The sequence below is a fragment of the Mustelus asterias genome, chromosome 2, assembly GCF_964213995.1.
Source record: "Mustelus asterias chromosome 2, sMusAst1.hap1.1, whole genome shotgun sequence".
Taxonomy (NCBI): Eukaryota; Metazoa; Chordata; class Chondrichthyes; order Carcharhiniformes; family Triakidae; genus Mustelus; species Mustelus asterias.
In genome coordinates this window covers 75820579-75845116 of record NC_135802.1, presented here as the reverse complement: position 1 = coordinate 75845116, position 24538 = coordinate 75820579, and the positions used below count along the sequence as shown (strand labels likewise).

At 39.8% G+C, this 24538-nt stretch overlaps 1 protein-coding gene across 2 annotated transcripts in view; it reads right to left on the bottom strand.

Moving 5' to 3' along the window:
• galnt12 (UDP-N-acetyl-alpha-D-galactosamine:polypeptide N-acetylgalactosaminyltransferase 12) overlaps nt 1-24538 on the bottom strand; it is a 61996-nt gene that overhangs the window by 22875 nt on the left and 14583 nt on the right. For both annotated transcript variants that reach the window (XM_078237547.1, XM_078237555.1), the window contains exons 2-4: nt 12374-12543; nt 7464-7653; nt 797-982 (exon numbers count right to left, since the gene is read on the bottom strand). In XM_078237547.1, coding sequence (XP_078093673.1) covers nt 797-982; nt 7464-7653; nt 12374-12543 — 546 coding nt within the window. The remainder of the gene's footprint in view (nt 1-796; nt 983-7463; nt 7654-12373; nt 12544-24538) is intronic.

The window sequence follows — 24538 nt, the reverse complement described above, 5'->3', positions numbered from 1 at the left end:
TTGAACAAACTAGCTAGATTCTGTCATACTAGCTAATAATTCATGTTTTATATGTGTCCAATGCACTGTTTCTAGAAAGCTAATTCTAAAAGGACCAAGCAGAATGATTTCTCATCAATTTGTTTTTAGGGTCATGCTTTTGATGGGATGTAGGCTTCGCTGGCTCTGCCAATATGTGTTGCCCATCCACAATTGTCCGCAAGGTGGGCTGCCTCTATGAACTGCTGCAATACATATGGTGTAGGTACACCCACAGTGCTGTTAGGGAGAGAGTTTCAGGATTTTGACCCAGCGACAGCGAAGGTACTGTAGCATATTTCCAAGTCAGGATAGTGAGTGGCTGGAGTGCTCCTTGGTGCCACACTCAGTCAAATACTATCTTGATGTCAAGGACACTCACTTTCACCTCAGCCTTGGGGTTCAGCGCTCGTCCACATTGCATCGCAGCTTGAGTGTTGAAAGGAAAGAAGCAATCTTGCAACTACTATTGGCCTCGGTTTTGCAATCCCTGAATAGCCAATATTGACCAGTGTTCCATCAATAAATAGAAAGGTGCCAGAAAAGCCAGGATATATTAGGTTTTTTTTAAAAATTAGAGACTATCCAACATAATGGTGACTTACTTTGGGCAATTTTCCACATTGCTGGGTAGATGTCATTATTGTAGCTGCACTGGAACAGCTTGGCTAGGGGCGCGGCTATTATGCATTTAACTTTAGTGAACTACTATAAGAATTGTTAACACTATTGTATTCATCTTGCATCTAACCAAATTAAGCAGTGAACTGTAACTCACCTAATAACATCGATTGGGGATCGCCTTTGTTTTCGTTCATGCTCAGGTATTACATGCCAAGTAAAAACCAGTCTCCAATCAAACCCACCAATCTGCGGCTCTCCAGAATTTCCCAGGAACTCAAATGTATTCCAGTCAATTACATCAATAACAGGGCATACCACAGCAGTTTCTTCCTCCTGGATTCTGTCAGAAGAAAACTCAAAATCAAGCACCAGCACAAGCCACAAAAATGCCCCCCATATTTCCAATCACTTATAAGTTCTTGCTTTGAGCTGAAATCCTGCCAAATAACAGTGTATTTTACTTACCTGCACTTCACATTTAATAAATAGTTGATTACTGGGGAGGGAATATTACAGCAGCACTAAATAAAACCCCTCAAACACCATCTTATGGCAAACACTGTGTAAGCATCCTATTAACCAACCATTATCGATTGAATTGGGAAAAACAAATTGTGACTTAGAGAAGTTTAAGATTGTTTCAAATATAATGCAAGGAAATGAAGAATCTCGAATTCCACAATATAACAACATAATATTCATGAAGCTGTTTAATTGAAAGTTCTCTAGCAACAAGTTCTCTAGTTACTGAAAAAACAGCACTGAATAATCAATAGTTTATTAGAGTAGCAGAGCTCACTTTACCGAAGGGTCATTCTTTACCAATATTCTACTAAAGTCTTATTCTGTCAACATACTTTTTAAAAGTAAGCTTGCATAATATATCCTCATGCAGGTTGTAGATTCCTGATGTGTAGGAGGAAAAGACAGAGTGCAAGAAAAGCCAGCAGTACACTTGTCCCAATGAAACAGGGGAACTGGAGACAGGAATATATTGTAAGGAATCAAGTACAGTCAAGATTACAGAGACATGACTCCAGAAAAATCAGGTCAGGGAATTAAACATTGCAGGTCATAACATTTTTAGAAACGATAAGAGGGAAAAACAGGGAGGTGGAGTAGCTATATTTATTAGAGATGACATAACAGCAGTAGAAAAAAAGATCAACACATCAGTAAGACAGAAATAGAATCCATGTGGATAGAAATTAATGATATAGGATCACACTCATGAGGGTAGTCTAAAGACCACCGAAGGGCAGCACGGTGGCACAATGTTTAGCACTGCTGCCTCACAGCGCCAGGGACCCGGGTTCGATTCCCGGCTTGGGTCACTGTGTGTGTGGAGTTTGCATATTCTCCCCGTGGGTTTCCTCCGGGTGCTCCGGTTTCCTCCCATAGTCCAAAGTTATACGAGAGTTAAGTGGATTGGCCAAGCTAAATTGCTCCTTAGTATCATGAGACCTAGTTAGGGTAAATGTATGAGGTTATGGGGATAGGGCCTGGGTGCGATTGTAATCGGTGCAGACTCAATGGGCCGAATGGCCTCCTTCTGCACTGTAGGATTCAATGATTCTATGATAAATTTGGAAGGGGAATTCAAAAGGAAAAAAAACATGCAAACAACTTAGGAAAATAAGCAAAAAAGATTCATCGCAGGGGATTCCAACAACACCAAAATTAATTAATCCAAAGAAAGAAGAAAATGTAGTTCCTACAAATGCAATTTTGCTCAGAAGAACATGGAGAGACAATACAAAATAAGGGTATGCAGAAGCAGAGGAGTCTAGGTGTATATGTGCAAGAAACATTGAAGGTGGCAGGACAGGTCAAGAGGGCAGTGAATAAGGCACACAGTATCCAAGGCTTTATTTACAGGGGACATCGAGCACAAGAGCAAAGAGGTTAAGCTGAACTTGTATAACTTGAAAAGTTTGGCCTCAGCTGAGTACTGCATCCAGTTCTGGTTAGCACACTTCAAGAATGATGTGAAGGCATTGGGAGGAGTACAGAAAAGATTCATGGGAATGCTTCTTCACTTAAGATAGATTGGAGAAATGTGGGCTATTTTCCTTCAGAAAAGACTGAAAGGGGATTTGATCGAGGTATTGAAAATTATGAAGGGTCAGGACAGATTAGATATGGAGAAACTGTTCCCACTTATGAAAGGATTCAGAATGAGAGGCCATAGATTTAAAATATTTGGCAAAATAAGCATTAGTGACATGAGAAAAAACTTTTTCCACACAGCAAGTGGTTAGGGTTTAGAATGCACTGCCCGAGAGCATGGTGGAAGCAGGTTCAATCAAATCAAAGGGAATTAGACTGTTATATGAAAAGGAAGAATGTGCAGGGTTACAGGGCGAAGGTGGAACGAAAGCACTCAAGTGAATTGTTCATCAGAGAGCCAGTGCAGAATGAAGGACTGAATGGCCTCATACTGTGCTGTAAAAATTCTTTGATTTTGCAAAGACTATTTTCTAATCCAGTATGTAAGTCACCAAACAGTGGAGGATTTGCTACAGGAAAGGGAAGTATTAGTAGGGGAACATCTAGGCAATAGAGACCATAACATAATACAATTCTGGATAATCATGGACAATCTAAACTGTCATGTTTGTTATTGGAGCAAATCTGGTTTTGAAGGCTGAGAATGGATGCTGGAAAAGTAGAATCATAATGTTAGGGAAAAAATGAAAAAGAACAGCAATGGGAAACATTTAAAAGTTTTCACCAGATCCCAAGAAAAATTATTCAATTAGAAAACAAGAACAAACTAAATGCCAGACAGTGTACGAATAGGAGAATATAATGGAAAAATTGAGGATAAGAAGGGAGACATAAATGAACTATGGATAGCCAGAGGCAGTGGGTGCACAGTAAGAGAAAATGCAAAGAGACTTGGAGATAAGTTAAAAAACTAGGAAGGCAAAGATGAACTATGAAGTTATGAATATTAAACTAAACAGGAATAGAATAGATATGGATGCAAAACAGAAAGTCAAAAGTAAAGATAAAAGATACCTGCTCAGCATGGCAGAAGCTAAGAAATGGGGCTCCCACAAGGATCAGTACTGGGACTACTGTTGTTCAAATCCGATATCCTCTCTAACAGGACATTCATTGTCTGCCTTATACTGGGATGTTTAATCGCTTGCAAGGTGCCAGTCGGGTCCACTATCACCTCTTGAAAAGACCCATGCAACTGGTGAAGAGTGAGCTGCCTTGCCACAAAGACACAATTCTGCCACCAATTGTCTTGCTAGGTGCATCCTCCAACAGCACCAGTACTCCATCATGACCAGAAAGTTCATTCTTTGGTGACATATGCTATGGAGAGAGTATCAGCTTCGTGTCCTCCCTGTCCCTTATACTTCATCTTGGCACACCCAATTATCAACAGGATGCACTTGCCGTTACAGTACTTGCCCCTCATTGCCATTTATCTCCAATTTGAAGCAGGTCAGCCCCATGTCTAGGAATGCCCTATGGCAGCAGATGCACTGTATTGCATTACAGCCTTGGTTCAAACATGGACAAAGGAGATGAATTTGGTTGTTGTTGGAGATCATTTACCTTAATTCCAGAACATCACTGCAATAATTCCTCAGGATAGTATATTAGTCCCAGCCATCTTCAGCTGCTTAATCAATGACCTTCCTTCCATCAGGTCAGAAGTGGAGATGTTGGCCAATCAATGTTCAACACCATTCGCAACTCCTCAAATACTGAAGCAGTCCATGTACAAATGCAGCAAGGCCTGGACACTATCCAGGCTTGGCTTACAAGTGGCAAGTAACATTCATGCCACACAAGTGCTAGGCAATAACCATCTCCACCAAGAGAATATCTAACCATTCCCCATACATTTAACGGCTTTACCGTTGCTGCACCCCTGACTAACATCCTGGGGTGCTTATCATTGAACTGAACTAGCGAGATAAGTACAGAGCAGGTTAGCGGCGAGGATTGACGCAGCAAGTAACTCATCTCCTGACTCCCCAAAGTCTATCCACTATTTACAAGGCACAAGTTAGGAGTATGATGGAACATTCTTCAATTGCTTGGAGGAGTCCTGCTCCAACAACACGGAAGAAGCTGGACACCATCCAAGACAGAGCAGCCCACTTGATTGGCACTCCATCCACAAACATTCACTCCCTCCACCACTGACACACAGTGGCCGCAGTGTACAACAACTGCAAGATGCACTGCAGCAACTAGTCAAGCCTTGTTCGACAGTACATTCCAAACTTATGACCTCTACCATCTACGAGGACATGGGCAGCAAAGGCATGCAAACATCACCACCTGCAAGCTTCCCTCCAAGCCACACACCATTCCGACTATATTACTATCCCTTCACTGTATCTAGGTCAAAATCCTGGCTGTGGGAGGGAGGCAGGCAGACTAACAGTCTATGTCCCTCTCACACACTAAAAGTGATCTTTATTCATTATTCCTCTTTAATTATCAATTTATTGATTTAACATTGCTTCATGTTTCAACAGGTTATTTTCTTCACATGGTACCTTCATTTTGAAGTTCATGCTTAATGTTGTGCCAAACCTGATCTTTCCAAAATTTGCTCATCAATCCCTCGAGTGAGAAAAAAATGGAAATGTGGCTGTCAAAGTAAAAAGGTTGGACGAGCCTGGTCTAGAAGACGCACTGCAGGAACTTACCAAGGCTCCTCAGACAGCACCTTCCAAACCCACAGCCGCTACCATCTAGAAGGACAAGGGGAGAAGACACATGGGAACACTATCACCTGGAAGTTCCCTTCCAAGCCACAGACCACCCTGAACTTCCTCCCTAACAGCACTGTGGGGGTACCTACATCACACAAACTGTAGCAATTCAGGCATGCACCACCTTTTCACAGGCAATTAGGGATGCGTAATAAATATTGGTCACATCCAATGAATGACTAAAAAAGCTGGCTTGGACCCTCTGCACTGCCCCACTGGGGGTTAAATTGCCCCCAGTTGTTTCAATGCTGACAGATCAAACTCTGACCTCTAAACTCTCAATGACAATTGACCACTATGTGGCACTAAAGGAAGAGCACTCTGATCCTTCCCCATTTATACACTGCTTTTAATTAAACTCACCTCCATAAGTGAGGCTGGCAAAAATGCCGCCACCTCTTCATGGACACACAATGTGGAAAAACTCTACTGCAATCTTAAGTCATAGCAAGTCGCACTTCCCCCATCACCCCTGTGCCTGCTGGCCCATATTAGCTGCAGGTAAGCAAATCCTGATTTTTAAAATTCTCATTCTTGTTTTTAAGTCCCTCCATATCTCTGCAATCTCTCCCAGGCTCACAACCCTTGAAGATATCTGCATTCACCTAATTCTGGCCTTTCGTGCATCCCCAATGTTAATTGTTCTACTTTTGTAGTTATGCCTTCATTTGCCTCGGTCAAAAACTCTGGAACATTCTCTCTCCACCGTGAAGAAACTCCTTAGAACCTACCTATTTCACCAAGCTTTTGGTTATTTGATCCAATATCTCATGTGGCTTGGTTTCATATTTTGCATTATAATGTGAAGCATTTTGGGACGTTCATTATATTAAACCTGCTATATAAATATGAAATTTATTGCAGTTATGACCTTAAGGGCAGCATGGTGAGATAGTGGTTAGCACTGTTGCCTCACAGTGCCAAGTACCTGGGTTCAATTCCCAGCTTGGGGGTCACTGTCTGTGTGGAGTCTGCACATTCTCCCCGTGTATGTGTGGGTTTCCTCCCACAGTCCAAAAGATGTGCTGGTTCGGTGCACTGGCCATGCTAAATTCTCCCTCAGGTGTACCCGAACAGGCATCAGAGTGTGGTGACTAGGGGATTTTCACAGTAACTTCCTTGAAGTATTAATGTAAGCCTACTCGTGACACTGACAAAATAAAATTTAAAACTTTGCATATTCCCCAACTCCTTTCCGTGTTTTGATTGGCTTGTTTACATGATAAACTGATGGATCATCAGTTTCAGGTAGGTTGCCGCCACACAAGACCGGTCTCCTCCACCAAAATCGCTGGGAAGCTGAACCACATTAGGAAACAAGCATGCCACTAGGAATGCTGAAATTACCTGCCCACCCAGCTCTGTACCCACCTAGACCTCAATGGAAATCCAGCTCAGAGCATTTTTACACACGGGGAAAAAGACTAGAGGTCATCAATATAAGGTAAAGTTTTAAAGTTTATTTATTGTCACAAGTAGGCTTATATTAGCACTGCGATGGAGTTACTGTGAAAATCCCGTAGTTGTCACATTCCGGCGTCTTTTCAGGTACACCGAGGGAGAATTTAGAATGGCCAATGCACCTACCCAGTCGGATTGTGGGAGGAAGCTGGAGTACCCAGAGGAAACCTACGCAGACACGGGAAGAACAGGCAGACTCCGCACAGACAGTGACCCAAGCCGGGAATCGAACCCAGGTCCCTGGCGCTGTGAGGCAGCAGTGCTAACCACTGTGCCACCATGCCGCCCCTCAAATAAATCAAATTGGGATTCAGAGGTAACTTCTCCATCCAGAGAGTGGTAAGAATCTTGAACTCACCTCCAGGGGAGCATTTGAACCAAAGAGTATGAATGCAATTAAGGTGAAACTAGATAAGCATGAAGATGAAGCAAGTAGAGAATTATGGTGATAGAATTGGATGGCGAAAGATGGGAGGAGGTTCAAGTGGAGCATAAAATGTCAGCATGGGCCAAATGGTTTTCGTCTGTGCTGTAAATTCTACTTTATTGACACCCGGCAGCAATGTGAACTAAAAGTGGGGATATACCAGAATTGAGAATTCAATCTACCTTTCCAATAATGGTTCCAGCCAACCTATATGGCACTCACAATGACAGTCCAAGAAGGTCAAGACATCACCTGTTGCTATAGATGCACCAAGCAATCGTGCACGAACTAAGCCTTCTCTCTTTCGTGCGCGGATCAACCGCACTTTGCGAAGATCAGCTACGTAGTCTTCCAAAGGCTTCTTCAGGTGTTCTGTTAAAACAAAATAATAAATAAAAGCTAGACAGATGGGCTTCTGCTTTAGTTCAACTTTTCTGGAGAACTTGTCATAATGCACTTCACTATACCAGACTCACTGTAGCAATACACACAACAGTTCTGAATACTTTTTTTCAGTTATTGTCTTCAGTTACAGCTTTAAAATCTCATTCAACAAGGTCTGTGTGTGGGAGGCAATCTTTCTTTCACAAGGTTCATAGGAAAGAAAAATTCAATTTTACTTATGCAATAATGCATATTGGAAACAATTTATACACAAGACAAAAAAATTGAGGACAAATATTGTCAAAGGACAATGAGATAGAAGGATATTACTTAGTGTCATTATTTAGAACAGAAGAACACTTTGGAATTTTTCTGTATGGCCCAGTTTACTGTCATTATCCTTTGTGCATTCATAGTATTTCAACGAACTACAGTTGTTGCAACAACTACTTACATTTATATATTTTAATGTTTCTCCAAGTAATTACAATGAGAGCGGTGGATGCCAAACTTGCATGCAAACTGCAGAGGTGAGATTTCAAAAGCAGCGGAATAGGGGTGAAGGTGTTTAGCAAGGTTAATTCAGAACGCTTTGTTGAGACTGCCAATGGTGGAACAGAAGAAAAGAACAGGAGATTGAGGATTAGATACACCAGACTGGAGGAGCGTATAGGGGTAAGATTGGTCAATGCCATGCAGGGATTTGAACAGATTCGAGGTATTTGAAACCAGGAAACCATGGAGGAGAAAGGAGAATAGGTTAAGTTTCTGAAGGGTGCAAATTAGGAGACCACTGCAATTCTTGAGAAATCCCAGTGTAAAGCTAGAAAAATGAAACACTAACTTCCAAAAATAAGTTACTTGCTCACATAACCAACTTACGCTCTCATATTTGACACAAGGACATGGCCTTGTAGGAGCTGAAGCTATGTTTTGTTCTCCCCTTCTTATCAAAGGACATTAGTCCTGTTCAAGTTACTTCAATGTTCAGGCTTTTCATATTAATGCAATGAAGCTTGAAACTTCCTTCATTGTCAAGACAAGATTTAGTGTCTGATTTTTTTTCCCCATTTCCCCTTTTAAATGCTAATGTTAATTCACATTCAAGTGTCATTATAATTTACATTCCCTTACTTGATTCTCCATCAGCCTGTTGACTATGTCAGCTGGTTCTATGGCATTAAAAAAAATGACAAAAGCACAGCTTTTGAAGTACCCTGCCCATTGAAACAGTTTTAAAAAATTATTGGCAAGATTTATGAGGTGGAGATGCCAGCGCTGAACTGGGGTGGGCACAGTAAGAAGTCTCACAACACCAGGTTAAAGTCCAACAGATTTATTTGGAATCACGAGTTTTCGGAGTGCTGCTCCTTCATCAAGTGAGTGGAGATTACTTCACAAACACGGCATTTATAGGCAAAGACACAATTGCAAGGTGGAATGTGAAGAATAGTTGTCTTTACAGGTGCAAACAGTGTGCGCAGAGAAGGGGATAATCACAAGTTAAAGAGGTGTGAATTGTCTCAAGCCAGGACAGCTGGTAGGAGTTTGCAAACCCAGGCAGTATGGTGGGGGTTACAAGTAGTGTGACATGAACCCAAGATCCTGGTTGAGGCTGTTCTCATGCTTGCTGAACTCGGCTATCAGTTTCTGCTTGGCAATTCTGCATTGTCGTGTGACTTGAAGGCCACCTTGGAGAATGCTTACCCGAAGATCGGAGGCTGAATGTCCTTGACTGCTAAAGTGCTCCCCGACTGGAAGGCCTGGCTTGCAATTGTGTCTTTGCCTATATATGCCATGCTTGTGAACTAACCTCCACTTACCTGATGAAGGAGCAGCACACCGAAAGCTCGTGAGACTTCATACTGGCAAGATTTAGCCCAACTAGCATTTTTCACCAACACAGAAAGCTGAAGAATAACCATTTTGTCATCATTGTGTAAAGATTATCTATTTTGCAACCCAAAAGATTTAAAAACAAAATTCAGATAATATCCTCTCTAAACCTCTCTCTTCTCCTTTAATCAATCACTATAACCTCGCTTTTGACCAAGCATGTATCATTGTGGTCCAGTTACAAATTTAACTTTTGTGAAGCTCCATGAGAAGTTTTACTACATTATAAATGCAAGATATGAAATGATTGGCTTAGAATAGAGAATATTGCACCTTCTAAGTTCACGTATTTTGTACAAGCTGATGTTAAAACTCCCAAATGCAGACTTAGCAAATGAAGTTTCAGAACACATCATGTACACCAGATCAGCAGTCACTAAACAACTTAATTACTGCTGACTTAAACTCATCGTGTTTAAGAATTTAAGCTTGAAAATAATAACGATATAGAGAGGTGAAAGAGTATGCAAAATTTGGAACTTAATGTGCCTTGTCATGCTAACCTGAACTTGAAATCTTTCCTACAGCAGAAATACTTAGTATGGGTGCTCAGCAAGCCTGTTGTGAACAACGTCTCGAAGAGCTTTGCAGCACCATGGGGAAACTCGTAATGAAAAATTTGAGCACCCTATTCATGGATCATTGGATCCGTTTCCTAACGAAGCACCTCTCTGAAGATGGATGAAAAACAAAAACCGCACAACTACCACTGGGTTACAAATCAGTTGAGAAAGAACTCACAAGGAAACAGCTTTTCAAGATTTGGAAGTATTTAGATGACATAACTTCTAAAACCCACCAACTTAAAAGTAAGCTTTGTAATTGCTGCAAAGCTTCAGTGGCATTTGCTTATCCATTGGAGATTTGTGGATTCAGACACTCCTGAATCTTAGGCCCTGTTCAATTTCATCCCAAAAGAAAATATGAATGAATATTTACAGAACTTTTCAGAACAGATCAAAATCTTTGAAGTGGCAAATGATAACAAAGTCAGCTGCATGTTGACTGGAACACATTCATAGATGTTGACTAGTGAGGAAATCACTGCTGTAACTTTTCTTTAAAAACAATAATCCAAGCAGTTATCAAAATAAGTATTTGGGCATATTAAATAAAATGTGAACTTGAAACACCTGAAGTTTAACACCATTAACTTTTTACCAAAGAATCTTGCGATAAATGGGTATTTCATTAATGAGATCCTTTGAGTAATATTTTCCAGTAAACCTTTTCAATGTCATGATTACCTTATGCAGTGCACATTTTACATAGCATAAAGCCATCTAAAATATGTTAATGTTGCAAAGTTATGTTAAAAGATTTGTAAAAATGTCAGCCTGTGGTATTCAATAGTAAAAATGTAAACCATATTATTTTATACAGATATATTCTGAAACATTTACACAGGAAATAACCTATGAAACATGCATTTTTTTGGTCAGGGCATTATGAGTAAAATGTACCACTACAGCATAAAACATCAATGTTTCAGTTTAATCCAGTTATGTTAGATGAGCAGTTATGCATCATAAAAATAAATTATTTGCTGTCAAAGCATTTTGTACATTATTCTGTCCTCCAGACACTGATTTCTTTTGCAATCGCTTAGAACTCCAGGCAATACAGACCTGAAATCAACAGAATGTGCAAACATTCATCCAAACAAGTTCACATCAATGCAATTCAAGTCTTGGGAGCATTAAATTTGAAATTTCATAGAAAACAAAAAAGCTACCCTGTCACTACACTATTTTAAAACTATCCATTCAAATAGAAACTTAAAGTTACATACTAGCATATGGATTCTCCTAAATTATTCTATTTTAAAACATTTAAAACCTCCATGAAGTACTCTACTTCAGCTCACTAACAGCATTTAGAAGGAAGAGTAAAGGCAGTATGGCATTGGTGTTTAGACAAAAAAAAAGAGGAAAGTCTTGTTCTACTGCTTTATGCAATCTATTTTTTTTTAAAATTGGACCACAAACCTGCTTTCTTTCACATCAATTTTCAAACATGCATTTGAAAATCCCTTTGCAAATTAATTTTAACCTACTGTGTTCTAATCACAACATTCTAAAGAACTCACCAGGAGCAAAACACTAATGCTACCACAAAGACAGAGAATTTGCAATAAACAACAGCCCCTTTTTCAGAGATCTGAAGATGTGATACAGCTGCTTCTTGAACATAAGCCATGGCTGCAGAATTTTAAAAGATTCTAGGTTGGCTAACTATAAGATAAAGCAGAAGCTTAGAAGGACCTGATTAAACGGAAGATCGTATGCAATTACACAACCACATTTAGACTTCAGATGCAGTCAGAGAGCTTTAAAAGAGTGTAGGACTCACCAAGATAGGGCTAGGAGAAAGAAAAAAGATTTGCCGCTAGAAGCCTTGGAAGGTCCGAGTGCAGTGTCTGGAAGCAAAACAAGTTTGGTGGAGCTGCACAAATATTTACAAAGAATAATTTCTGCTTAGACGCAATAGAGCCAGAGAAAATGCAGCATTTCATTTTCAGCAGGAATATCTGCAACTGGACAAATAAAATGACTGCAGAAGAACATCACATCTGATAATATCACTGGGACAACTGCTACTTGATCTTTGAATTACATTTTGAGACTAAATGATATAGGGAGTAAAAGAGAACTCAAAAATTCCATTCAGTGTTTCAGCGAAGACTGAGCACATAACTCAAATAAAATCTTTAATGAGTTGCTTTACAAGTCGAATTCAAATTTGTGTACGTGGACATGCATTTGCTTCAAAAGGACATGGTAAATGATGCACTTGGCAAGACTTTATCTACCTCGATCACTGTAATCATCCACTATGATCAGCTCCTTCAATAGAAGATCAGGTGAAGTGTCAAGAACGCTGTGCACTGTCCGCAGGAGTGTTGACCAGGCCTCATTATAAAATGCTATTACCACAGAAGTGGTTGGAAGGTTTTGATAATTGTACTTCTTCTCTTTACACCTGAAGGTATAAAAACAATATTATTGCAACACATTGCACATGTTTGGCATTCGCTGCACTTAAATTAACGCATTTATGAACATTTTGAAGGCAGACATTATCCTAGACTACAGGTAGAGTACCTCAAATCAGCAACCTCAAGACCAAGTGCATGCCGGATTTCAGAACCCTGATTTTCTTTATTTTTTTTGGGGGGGGGGGGCTGGATTTGAGGTACTATGCCTATTATCACCATCCTCCCTTTTGCAAGTGAAAATGTGAAATACATTCAACTTTTAGAGTTTTCTGGCTCAAATAAATATGAAAAATGTGCAATCATTAAAGAATTGTACTTTATTCATAGAAATCATAGAGACCCTACAGTACAGAAAGAGGCCATTCGGCCCATCGAGTCTGCACCGACCACAATCCCACCGAGGCCCTATCCCTACATATTTACCCACTAATCCCTCTCACCTACGCATCTCAGGACACTAAGGGGCAATTTTAGCATGGCCAATCAACCTAACCCGCACATCTTTGGACTGTGGGGGGAAACCGGAGCACCCGGAGGAAACCCACTCAGACACGAGGAGAATGTGCAAACTCCACACAGACAGTGACCCAAGCCGGGAATCGAACCCAGGTCCCTGGAGCTGTGAAGCAGCAGTGCTAACCACTGTGCTACCGTGCCGCCCAATATTTAAAAAAATTTTAAAGAAATTGATTGTTGTGAGTGCCGTTATCCTTTCCTTAGTCATTTTTACTTAATTTCCAAATCACCAATGTATAAACTGAATTCAGATCCCTAAACTGCTATGATGGGGTTAGAACTCATTCTCAAGATTATTAGTCTAGGCATCTTATTTTATAAATCCAGCAACATAACCACTCAACTTTTATACATTCAACCACAGAAAATCTAAAGTAATTTTATCCCATATATAATTGAGCCAAACAGACCAAGGAGGTTTCAAGTTCAATTCTGCTCTGTACAAATTTAGCAGGCCGGATTTCGCACTCACTGCTGGCATTGAACAAAACTGTCAACAAAAATGCAGCAAGATCTATGATGTGAAATTTATCTTTCCCAATGGTTAATTCAGTTTTGTCACTAGCTATAGAAGTTCGCCAGCATCCAACAACTGTGATATCACCAACCATGCTAAGCAGCCAATCACATTTAAGAATTCACACAGATAGCAAAACTATAAGTAACAATAAGTCTTATCATTGACATTGTATAATATTACAGAAAGGGAAATACACGTGATTAAGGAAAAACATGTAAATATTAAACTTGAAAAATTAAAATTCTATGAGTTTTTATTATTATGGAATGGAGAAATTTGGTATTCCACACATATAAAATTAGTTTCTTGGGGCTGGAAAGGTTATTCAGCAGTGATTAGGACTTATTACATTGTTGACAAGGAGCAGCTAATTGACGAATTTTGACAGTGAGAATATTATTAAAAAATGGAAATTCATGTTCAGTGACTTCTAACTGATTTCCACCTTCAGCAGCCCATCCTTGGAAGGAGCAGGGAATCACTGACAATAATGTTCGGTTTACTGCATTTAACTGGGAAACACCAGAGGTTGCTGTCAGTTTCACAGAATTGACAGTTTTGCCATTAATACAAATGCAACATACTGATCATTATCTCAATTAGTTATTTATCCTAATAAAATGATATCCAAGCAACAAGAAAATAAGTTGAGAAAAAATTCCTGCATCATTATCCTTGAAGAGGCTGAAGCTTCTAAACTTCAGGATGTCAATCTATATTATTTGATTTTAAATGGTTGCATATCATAAATTACATTTTCATGGTCCTAACTGCACAATAATCTCTACAGCACAGCCTGGATTTATCCTTATCCGTTTTAGCCATTCAGCTCTTTAAAGAGGATTTTTAAGAATATGAAAACCTTCCTTATCTATCTGGGAGTTACTTGGGTTGTGGAGACAGGTGGTAGCGAGATCTCTGGTCATTTCTGGCCTTATTTGAAAATCACATTTTGTTCTTTTCTCTTCTGACTCTATAAATAGTTTAATTGAAATAATTCCAAGAGGATTCCCATAAAATTTCTCTGACTCTAAATAGTATCGAAACCCAGCTCAAACAATGCTGGATCCTACACTCACTTCAATCTCCTACCGCTCAATGTTCCTCTCCCCACATGCTCAGAAATCCTTGTCAGTATTTCTAGACAGGAATGTCCAATGTTGCAACCTTAGAACTCCACTATTACTAGATAGGAAATATACACATTCACAGACTGACAATATAACAAGGATTCATTCAAGGAAGTTGTCTTGGTGCTCAAGAGGATCGTTCATTGGTTTTAAAAAGCAGTTTGATCCATTACAGACAGCTGTACTACGTCACAATACCTCTTTTCTCAGTGCCACCATTTTCCAGCCCCAATACTCCAATCTACCAGAAGAACCCTCCCAGTTTTCTCATACCAAGAAAATTGCGTAGCCCATTCATAAGCATCCCACTGGTGCCACAATCAAGGCTCTCCAACTGTCATGCACATCAATCCCCCATCACGATGTCAAAACCACCTACTGCTATTGAAAGACTCAAGGAACAGCTGCCTGCAAATTTCTACACCCCAAAACTCCTCTTCAACTCCATCACTCTTCCCAAAATCTTTTGCCATCCACATCGCCCCACACACTATTTCTAACTGCCCCCACTCACATAGCACTTGAAACAACTTTCCAATACGAGATAGGTTCTGGGCTTTAAAGCAATATATGAAGTCCTGTACACAGTTAAGCAGGTTAATCAATTTACACAAAAGTAAACACTACAACTTTGAAAAGAATGCTTACACTCCACATTAATTTAATGAAAACAAAATTGCACTTGACATTCTACAGCTTTGTCATCTCGATAAAATGTTATATGATGCACACCCTCTACAAATGATCAATGCTAAAGGAGATCAAGTTGGACTAATAAAAGCTGGAGCAGGATGACATGGCAAATGCCTCACAAAACTAACCCAACAGCACCGCGCTAGAGTATTCAGTTTCTAAACAAAACATCATGGGTCACACTTTTCTCTTTGGCAAATGAACAATCCAGTTGCTAAATACATATTCAAGTCAGTTCTTGGCAATGTTTCTGGGTTATTTCAGCTCGACAGATTTGCCGATGGTAAAATCTGAACAGCATCCAGTTTTTCTCCATCGTGCAACAAAAAAATTAGGCTCCATCACTCAGAAACCTGCAAGATCAAATGCCATTTGTTGGTCATTTCTCTTCAAATGAGGTGGTGGGAGGAGGGGAGGATTAAAATTTGATTGTGGGGGGATAAAGAAACAATCAACTTGTTGTTTTTCCACACATGAAAAAAATAGCTTGCCTTTTAAGCAGAATTAAATTACTAATCTTACATTACTAGCTGAAATTGCTGCAGCATTTAATTCAAATTGTGGGAATATACGTTGCTATGTAACTGAAGAAAATCATATCCTTTTGACTTGCTAGGATCACACAGCTTCCAATTTTCAATGGACTGCTATAAGACGAAAAGCCATCATGTCTGAGCCAACTCTTTGAAAGCACTTTCTTGCAGTTTTTTTAAAGAAGACTCTTGTATATTATTTCAACATATTTATACATAAACAAGAAAAGCAGCAAGGTAGTAGAGTTGATGAAGAAACTATATCTGCTGGTTGGGGAGTCTCAGGCAAGGGGGCACACTCCCAATAGTTCTAACATTAAAGCCAAACATTCCAAGAGTGAAATCAGGAAACACCTCTACACAGGGTAGAAGTTAGGAACTCTTGTCCACAATGACAATTGACGCCAAACTCATTGATGATTCTAGTTCTGAAATTGATGTTTTTGCAAATCAAAGGCATTAAGCAATGAAGGCAAAAGCAAGTACATGGGAGTTATTATGTTGTTGATCAGCATTGATCTCAATGAATGATGGAACAAGCTCAAGGGACTAAATGGCCTATACTCTTGTTGGCAGGGTGAATAGGGATATCACTTATTACTTGAAAGTTACGTCTAGATGGGATAGAGGAACAAAGGGATCTTGGAGTACAAATACACCAATCACTGAAAATTACGCCACAGGTTAATAAGGAAACCAAGCACTTGGTTTTATTTCTGGAGAAACAGAATTGAAAAGTTGGGTAAACCTATATCAAATTTTGGTCAAGTCACAATTAAGAGTGCAGTGCAAAGTTCAGGCCCACATATCATTAAAAGGACGGGGGAATACTGGACAGGGTGCAGAGAAGATTTACAAGGATATACATCAGGAAAGGACTTTCCTCTTGAAAAAAGCTAAGGGATGATCTAATAAGAGGCCTTCAAAATTACGAACGGTTTTGTTATAGTGGATACAGAGAGAATGTTTCCTCTTGTGGGAAAAGCATAACTAAAAGCCATTGACATAAATTAGTCACCAATAAATCTAAAAAGGGAATTCGAAGAAACTTCTTTACCCACAGGATGGTAAGAATATGGTACATGCTACCACAGCAAGCAATTGAAGAGAATGGTATAGAATCATTTAAGGGGAAGCTAGATAAGAATTTGAAGAAGGGAACAGATGGTCATGCTGGTAGATTTAGATGAGGAAAGTTAGGACAGAGCTTGAGCGGAACATAAACTGGACTGGTTGAGCCAAATCACCCCTTTTTGTACAGTATATCCTATGGAATCCTATGTTCCTAAAGATCATTTAAGAAAGCACTGCATTGTCCTACTTGGAAGACTTGCTTTGCCATCTTAACAAAACTCTGTATTCATAGCAAGTGATGTGGAGATGCCGGCGTTGGACTGGGGTAAACACAGTAAGAAGTTTAACAAAACCAGGTTAAAGTCCAACAGGTTTATTTGGTAGCAAAAGCCACACCTTTTGCTACCAAATAAACCTGTTGGACTTTAACCTGGTGTTGTTAAACTTCTTACTGTTCATAGCAAGTGTTTGTGGACACTTCATAAGGTACCATGGGAGGCTGCTGAACCAAAGTGATTTATTTTTAATCCAGGTCACCACACATGCAAATCAGATAAACCATGAATAAAAAATCCTCATTCAGAGAAAAATTACTGTGAAGAGATTTTTGTTCATACTGTATTCAGTTACTTATTGATAATTAAAGTGATTGCACTGGCAGGTCGAAAGAGTACTACTGCCCTCCAGTGTCATATATAGAGACTGGTAAATTTCAAGAATTCTGAAGACTGTAAAGTAAAAAGTACTACAGAGACAAATTTGCAAGTTCATCTGGAAAACCATCGATCATTAAAATACTAAGTCCAGCCTTCCGAAATCAAAAACTTTTCATAGAAAGTGCATTAAAGACACATTATATTTCAGTGTATAAATCAAGAAAATACACAAGATAAAGAAAATTCTCAATTTAAAGAGAATAATGCAACTTTTATTAACCATCAAAACTAAATTGGCTGAAGAGCAAAAAGAAAATGTGGTTAAATATTTAGTGCATATGGGCCCATGCTCTAAGTAATTTCGCTGCTGCATTGCATGTGTAAAGCAACTGCATTTTAAAAGAAATGCAGAACATAAATGGATAAGTTGGGGAAAACATCTTGGTTCATTCAACCTGTCCAAAACAGAATGTCAAGGAACCAACTAGGGAACAACCTATTCACAATCTGCATAATAATAGTAGACAATTATGGACCCTCAAGTCAGCTCTGTCAATATGATTATGGTCAATCTTCTACCTCAACTCCACTCTCCCTCCTGCTCCCCATATTCCTTGATTCCCATGGAGGTCAAAAATTTGGCTATTTCAGGCTTAAATATATGGAGCATCCACAACACTCTGGTAAACAGAATTCCAAGGATTTACAACTGAGTGAAGAAATTTCTCATTTCAGTCCTAAACAATCAACCCTAATATCATGAAGCGGAGGCCCTATGGTTCTAGATTTCCCAGACAGGGAAAATGTCTCGTATCTACCTTATCAAGCTCCTTCAGAATCTTGGGTTTCCAATGAAATCATCTCTCAATCTTCTGAACTCAAAAATATAGAATCAATTTACTCAGCCTTTCACCATCGGACAACCCTCTCAATAGATTCAATCCTGGGCTTCAGGGAAAAAGTCGAGGAATAGCAAACTAATTTGCTCTTGCAGAGAGCCAGCACAGACACAACAGACTCAATGTCCTCCTTCTGTGCATTAACTATTTTATGATTCCATATATATCCAAGTTTTCTGACAATAACATTTGATGATAAAGTAAGTTGTGAGGCAGGCACAGGGGCTACAAAGAGATATAGACCAGTTTCATATTTGGGCAAGGTGGTCACAGCTGGGAGTATAATGCGGGAAAGTGTGAAATTATCCATTTTAGTAGGAAAAACAGAAAAAGATTTTACTTTTAAATGAGACTAATGTTGGTAATTTAGAAGTAGTGAAGTTGACATGAAAATACAACGAGGAAGTAGGAGTTTAAATACTATGTTGGCATTTATCGCAAGGGAATTGGAGTGCAATAGTAAAGAATTTTGCTGCAACAATTCAGGGCTTTGGTGAGATTACACTTGAAGCATTATGTACGATTTTGCTCTACCTAACCAAGGAAGCATATTCTTGCATTCAAGGGATTGCAACAAAGGTTCCAGGGATGAAATGACTGTCCTATGAGAAAAGATGGAATATAATGGGCTTATATTCTCTGCGAGTTTAAAAGAATGAGAGGTGATCTCATTTGATAAATGCACAGAGGTTATTTTCCAGGCTGTAAGTTCAACAAGTAGGCGGCAGAGTCTCAGGATAAGGGGTCAACCATTTAGCATTGAGGTGAGGAGATATTGCTTTACTCAAAGGGCTGCAAATTTTGGAATTTTCCACCTCAGAAGGTTCTGAAAGTTGATGAGTATATTCAAGGCCAAGACAGAAATATTTTGGTCTTTGGAAATCAAGGCATGCGGGGATACATGGTGCGAAAGTGGAGTCAAGGCAGACATTCAGCCATGATCGTATGGAGAGACTGTGGCCTAATGGCATTATTACTGGATTAATCATCCAAGACCCAGGCTAATTCTCTGGGTTCATGGGTTCAAATCCCACCACAGAAGCAGGTGGAATCTACATTCAATTAATTAATCTCAAATTATAAAGCCAGTCTCAGTATTGGTGCCAAAACAAATCTATCATTGGTTGTTGTAAAAATCTGACTTCACACCCACTGCAATATAGCAGATTATTAACTGTCCACTGATGTGGCTTTAAAAGCTACTTAGTTCAAGGGCAATTACGGATGAACAACAAATGTCTCAGCCAAGTCCACATCCCATGAAAGAAGAAATATTAGAGCAGACTTGGTGGCCTCATGGCCTATTTCTGTTCCTTTTTATTTAAATGTCTTGTGTAAATTATATTTCAAGATTTAGTAATGCACATTGGACCGTTCCAAGGGCAGGAAAAGGATATCATTTTTAGTGCCTTCTTTAAGATAGATTGTTTTTTAAAAGAAGCATTTTAGGCCTCTGGCCCTCAATTTCAGCTGGTCACGCACGACAAGTCAAAAATTAATTTTAAAAAGGTACAATACACAGCAAGACATGAAACTAATTAATATTCCCATTTGTGCAGCCAAAAATAAAAATGTCAGTGTTCACAATGCAAAAATATAAAAAAGTTCTTCCAGCAACTTTTGTTAATAGCACGTGATAATAGAGCTGTACTCATCCAGGCACGTAGACACTATTTCATCACACAACTAAAGTGTCGAAAGGGCTTAGAGCATCAGGAGAGTCATTTGCCACAGAATATCTAGCCTTGGATCTCAGCTTGCAACCATGGCATTTATGCAGCTGGACCAGTTAACTTTGAGAGCAATATTGATTCCCAGGAGGTTGATAGTTAGGCATTCAGTGATGAAAATCTTTGAGTGTCAAAGGGAGGTGGTTAGATTCTCATGATCTTTTCCTGGCACTTCAAGCTTTAAATGCTGTTTAGGTTGTGCTGCAGGTAGATTTGGACTGTTTTGATATCGGAGGAGCTGCGAATGGAACTGAACATGGTGCAGTGAACATCCCTGTTTCTGAAGTTATGTTTGAGGGAAGATCATTGATGTAGCAGCTGTAAACGGTTGTGGCCAGGGCACTAACCTGAAAAACTCCCAAGGTTGAGATGAGTGACCGCCAACAATCACAGCCATCTGTGTGCTAGGCACGACGCCAACCAGTGGAGAGTTTACCCCGATTCCCACTCACTTCAATTTTGCTGGGACTCCTTAATTGCACATTTTCAAAAGCTGCCTTGACGTCAAGAGCAATCACTCATTTCATTCTGGAATGCACTGTTTTTGTTATGTTCAGACCAAGGCTGTTATGAGGTCTGGAGCAAAGTTTCTTGACAGAACACAAATCATGTATTGGTTAGCAATATACATGTGCTGCATGACTAATGCTAACATCATTTTTCAGATGATCAAGAGCAAACTAATGGGGCTGTATTAGATAATGGATTTGCCCTGCCAAGACGTACTTGGGAAATGTTCCACTCTGTTGGGTAGATGTCACTTGTAGATGTACTGAAACAGCTTGGTTATGAGCACAGCTAGTTTTGGAACACAAGTCTTCACCTCTAAAGCCTAAGTGTTGTCTGGAACCCGAGACGCTGCTGCAACCAGTATGGTATTTGCTACCAAATAAACCTGTTGGACTTTAACCTGGTGTTGTGAGACTTCTTACCGTGCAACCAGTGTGCCCAGTTATTTCTTGATACAAGATGGAAATAAGCAAATTGGTTGAAAACTAACAAATGTGATGGTGAATATCTCAGGAGGTGGTGGAGATGGATCATCCACTCAGCATTTTTAGCTCAAGGTGGTTGCAAGATCTGCCTCGTGGTGGAGTCATCACAGTACAGGAGGGGTCACCTGCCGACTTCTGTAGAGCAATCCAAACAACCAGATCAGTCCCACTTCCTCGTTCTATCCTCATAGCATTCAAGAACCACAACCCTCCCCCACCACCACCACCTCTAAACTCTAAGTCGCATCTAATTTCCTTTATAAATTATTGATCACCTCCCCTTTCACCACCCTTATAGGCAGCGATTTCCAGGTCATTACCACTCACTGTATAAAGAAATTCTTCCTCACATGCCGCCCTCCAACCTCCACCCACTCTCAACCATATCTCTTATCCAAAACCTTAATGTGTCTTCTAATCCTTGCACCTTCAACTAGTGGAAACAGCTATTCTTTGTCTACCTTTTCTAAAGACAGTAAGAAGTCTAACAAAACCAGGTTAAAGTCCAACAGGTTTATTTGGTAGCAAAAGCCACTAGCTTTCTCCACATCATCTAGCATCTCCGCATCATGACTACCTTTTCTAAACCCATCATAATCTAGTACATCTCTAACAATGGATTTGAGTTTGCCCGGTCCACTCTGAGCATTGGCTTTGTAACTTTATGGATGGAGTAAAATTTACCCAGACTTTTAGATTATATATCCATTAACAATCACTATTCTACTACTCCCAACATGCACTTCATTCAATTTGTTATTGCGCATGTTGCTCACAGTATAATCTCCATTACACTGGGGAGAATAAACTAAACTACTGACTATCTCTTTCTGGCTTCCATGTTAGCTAAGCATTGTTATCAATTCTCTCTCTTCAGATTTGGCCTGTCCCCTCAAAAACTAACCCTTGATCTCTCCATACTCAGACTACCATCCCATCTCCAATATCCCTTTCCTCTCAAAAATTCCTTCATGTCATCTTAAAATTTTAAAGATGTGGAGTTGCCGGCATTGGACTAGGGTAGGCACAGTAAGAAGTCTCACAACACCAGGTTAAAGTCCAACAGGTTTATTTGGTAGCACGAGCTTTCGAAGCATTGCCCCTTCATCAGGTGAATGAGTGAATGACTCACCTGATGAATGGGCAACGCTCCGAAAGCTCACGCTACCAAATAAACCTGTTGGAATTAAACCTGGTGTTGTGAGACTATTTACTGTAAAATTTTAAAGTTTGTCAGAAGTAGGCTTACATTAACACTGCAATGATGTTACTGTGAAAACCCCCTGGTCACCACACTCCGGCACCTGTTCGGGTACACAGAGGGAGAAATCTCTGGTGTTCCCCAGGATCTTTGGCCCTCCCATTTCTCATCTTACTGTACTTCATAGTAATATTATCCAAAAGCATATCAGCTTCTGTATTTATGGTGACAGCATGCAACTTTACTTCACCAACATCTCTCTTGAATCCTCTGCTGACTACTTGTCCAACATCCAGTAATGGACAAGCAGAAATTTAGTCTTTTTAACAGATAAAACTAAAGTCACTGTTTTTGGTCCCACCAGAACTCTGCTCCCATGCCACCAACTCCACACCTCTCTGATAACTGTCTAAGGCTGAACCAAAGTATTCAAGATGAGCTTTAAACTTACTGTGCCAATTTCCAACTTCTAAATCACTCCCTCTCTTTCCTCCCACCATTCTACTTTTCATAAATGTGTGGTCATCCAAATTCTGCTGTCGGTGTCCCAACTGGCACCAAATTCCATTCATTCATCACCACTCTACGCGTTGATCTACATTGACATGTGGTTAAGAAATATTTTGATGGCAAGATCCTGCAACTCATTTTAAAATCCCTCCATGGCCTGGCCACTTCCCATCTCTGGAAATTTCTCCAGTCCTACAACTCTCTGGAGATATCCCCATTTCTCTGAATCTGACCTCTTAAGCATTGTCAACTTTAATCACTCAACATTCTTGGCTGTACCTTCAGCTAGGCCCTAAATTTGGGAATTCCCTCCCTAAATCTCTGCTTCTCTACCTTGCTTTCCTCTATGACACTCCTCAAACCTCCCTCTTTGACCCAACTGCCCTAATGTTGTATGTCGCTTGTATTGTACTTTGTTTTATGCCCCCATGAAGCAGCATGAAATGTTTTATTACATTAAATATGCTAAATGAATACAAGTTATTGTTTTATTTCATGTTTGTAGCATTTGCTTTTTTAGTACAGTTGATGGAGCTTTAAATTGTAACAATTTCTGGCAAGTGCTTCACTTTGCAAAAAAAATCACCCATTCGTAACCTCCTCCAACCAATTCTGGGTTTCCAGCAGCAACCAATGCCTCCTCACTATTGTTTGGAATTACATTGAGCTGCTGGATTGCATAATATAGAAAAAGACATAGGAATGTTTTCATAACACCTAAATTACAAAATACCACAAGAACCAGGAAGAGTAGCATGCAGCACATACAGCCCAATGAGCCTGCTCCATCAGTTAAAAGATTGTGGCTGAACTTCTATGTTCCCACCCAGTTGATGTACATTAATTCTCTTAACGCCCAAAAATCCATTGGCCTTGAATATCAACTCGGCATTCACACCCCATTAGGATAGAGCATTTCAAAGAACCTCAATCCTTTGCAAACAAAGTTCTCCTCACCCCAGTCCTAAGTGGCCAATACCTTACCCTGGAGTCTGTGACCTTGAGTTCTGCGCTTTCCAATCAGGCAAACGCAGTTAAAATTTAATACGTCCCAATGAGGCCCAAAGGGTGGATGGCTTTTAGGCTTTCCTAAAAACTGTGACCAAGGAAGTGAAAATTCACAAGTTTATGATACTAAAATTGTTAAGCGACAAAGGAACAAGTCCCATTGGCTATCAAAGATCCTAATGGATCGTCAGCTCTGATCTCAGAAAACAGTACAGCCTGCTCAGAAAATTGACAATTTTATTTTTAAAATCAAGCACCTGTACAAACAGACACGAGTTACATCACATATTGCTCAATCCACGTTACCCTCCATATGGACAAATAGTCCTAACCACATTAACCGCCCTGTTTCTGCATCACTTCAGCTCATTCAACTCTTGCTCAAATTTAAAGCTCTGCCAGTTGTATCAATTTGTTGAGCGTGTATGAGATTACTCAAAACAGAGAACATGAAAGGCTTATTCTTACTTCAAAATTGTTCAGACTCTTGTAGGCTGGGAAGGTGGGGTGCAAA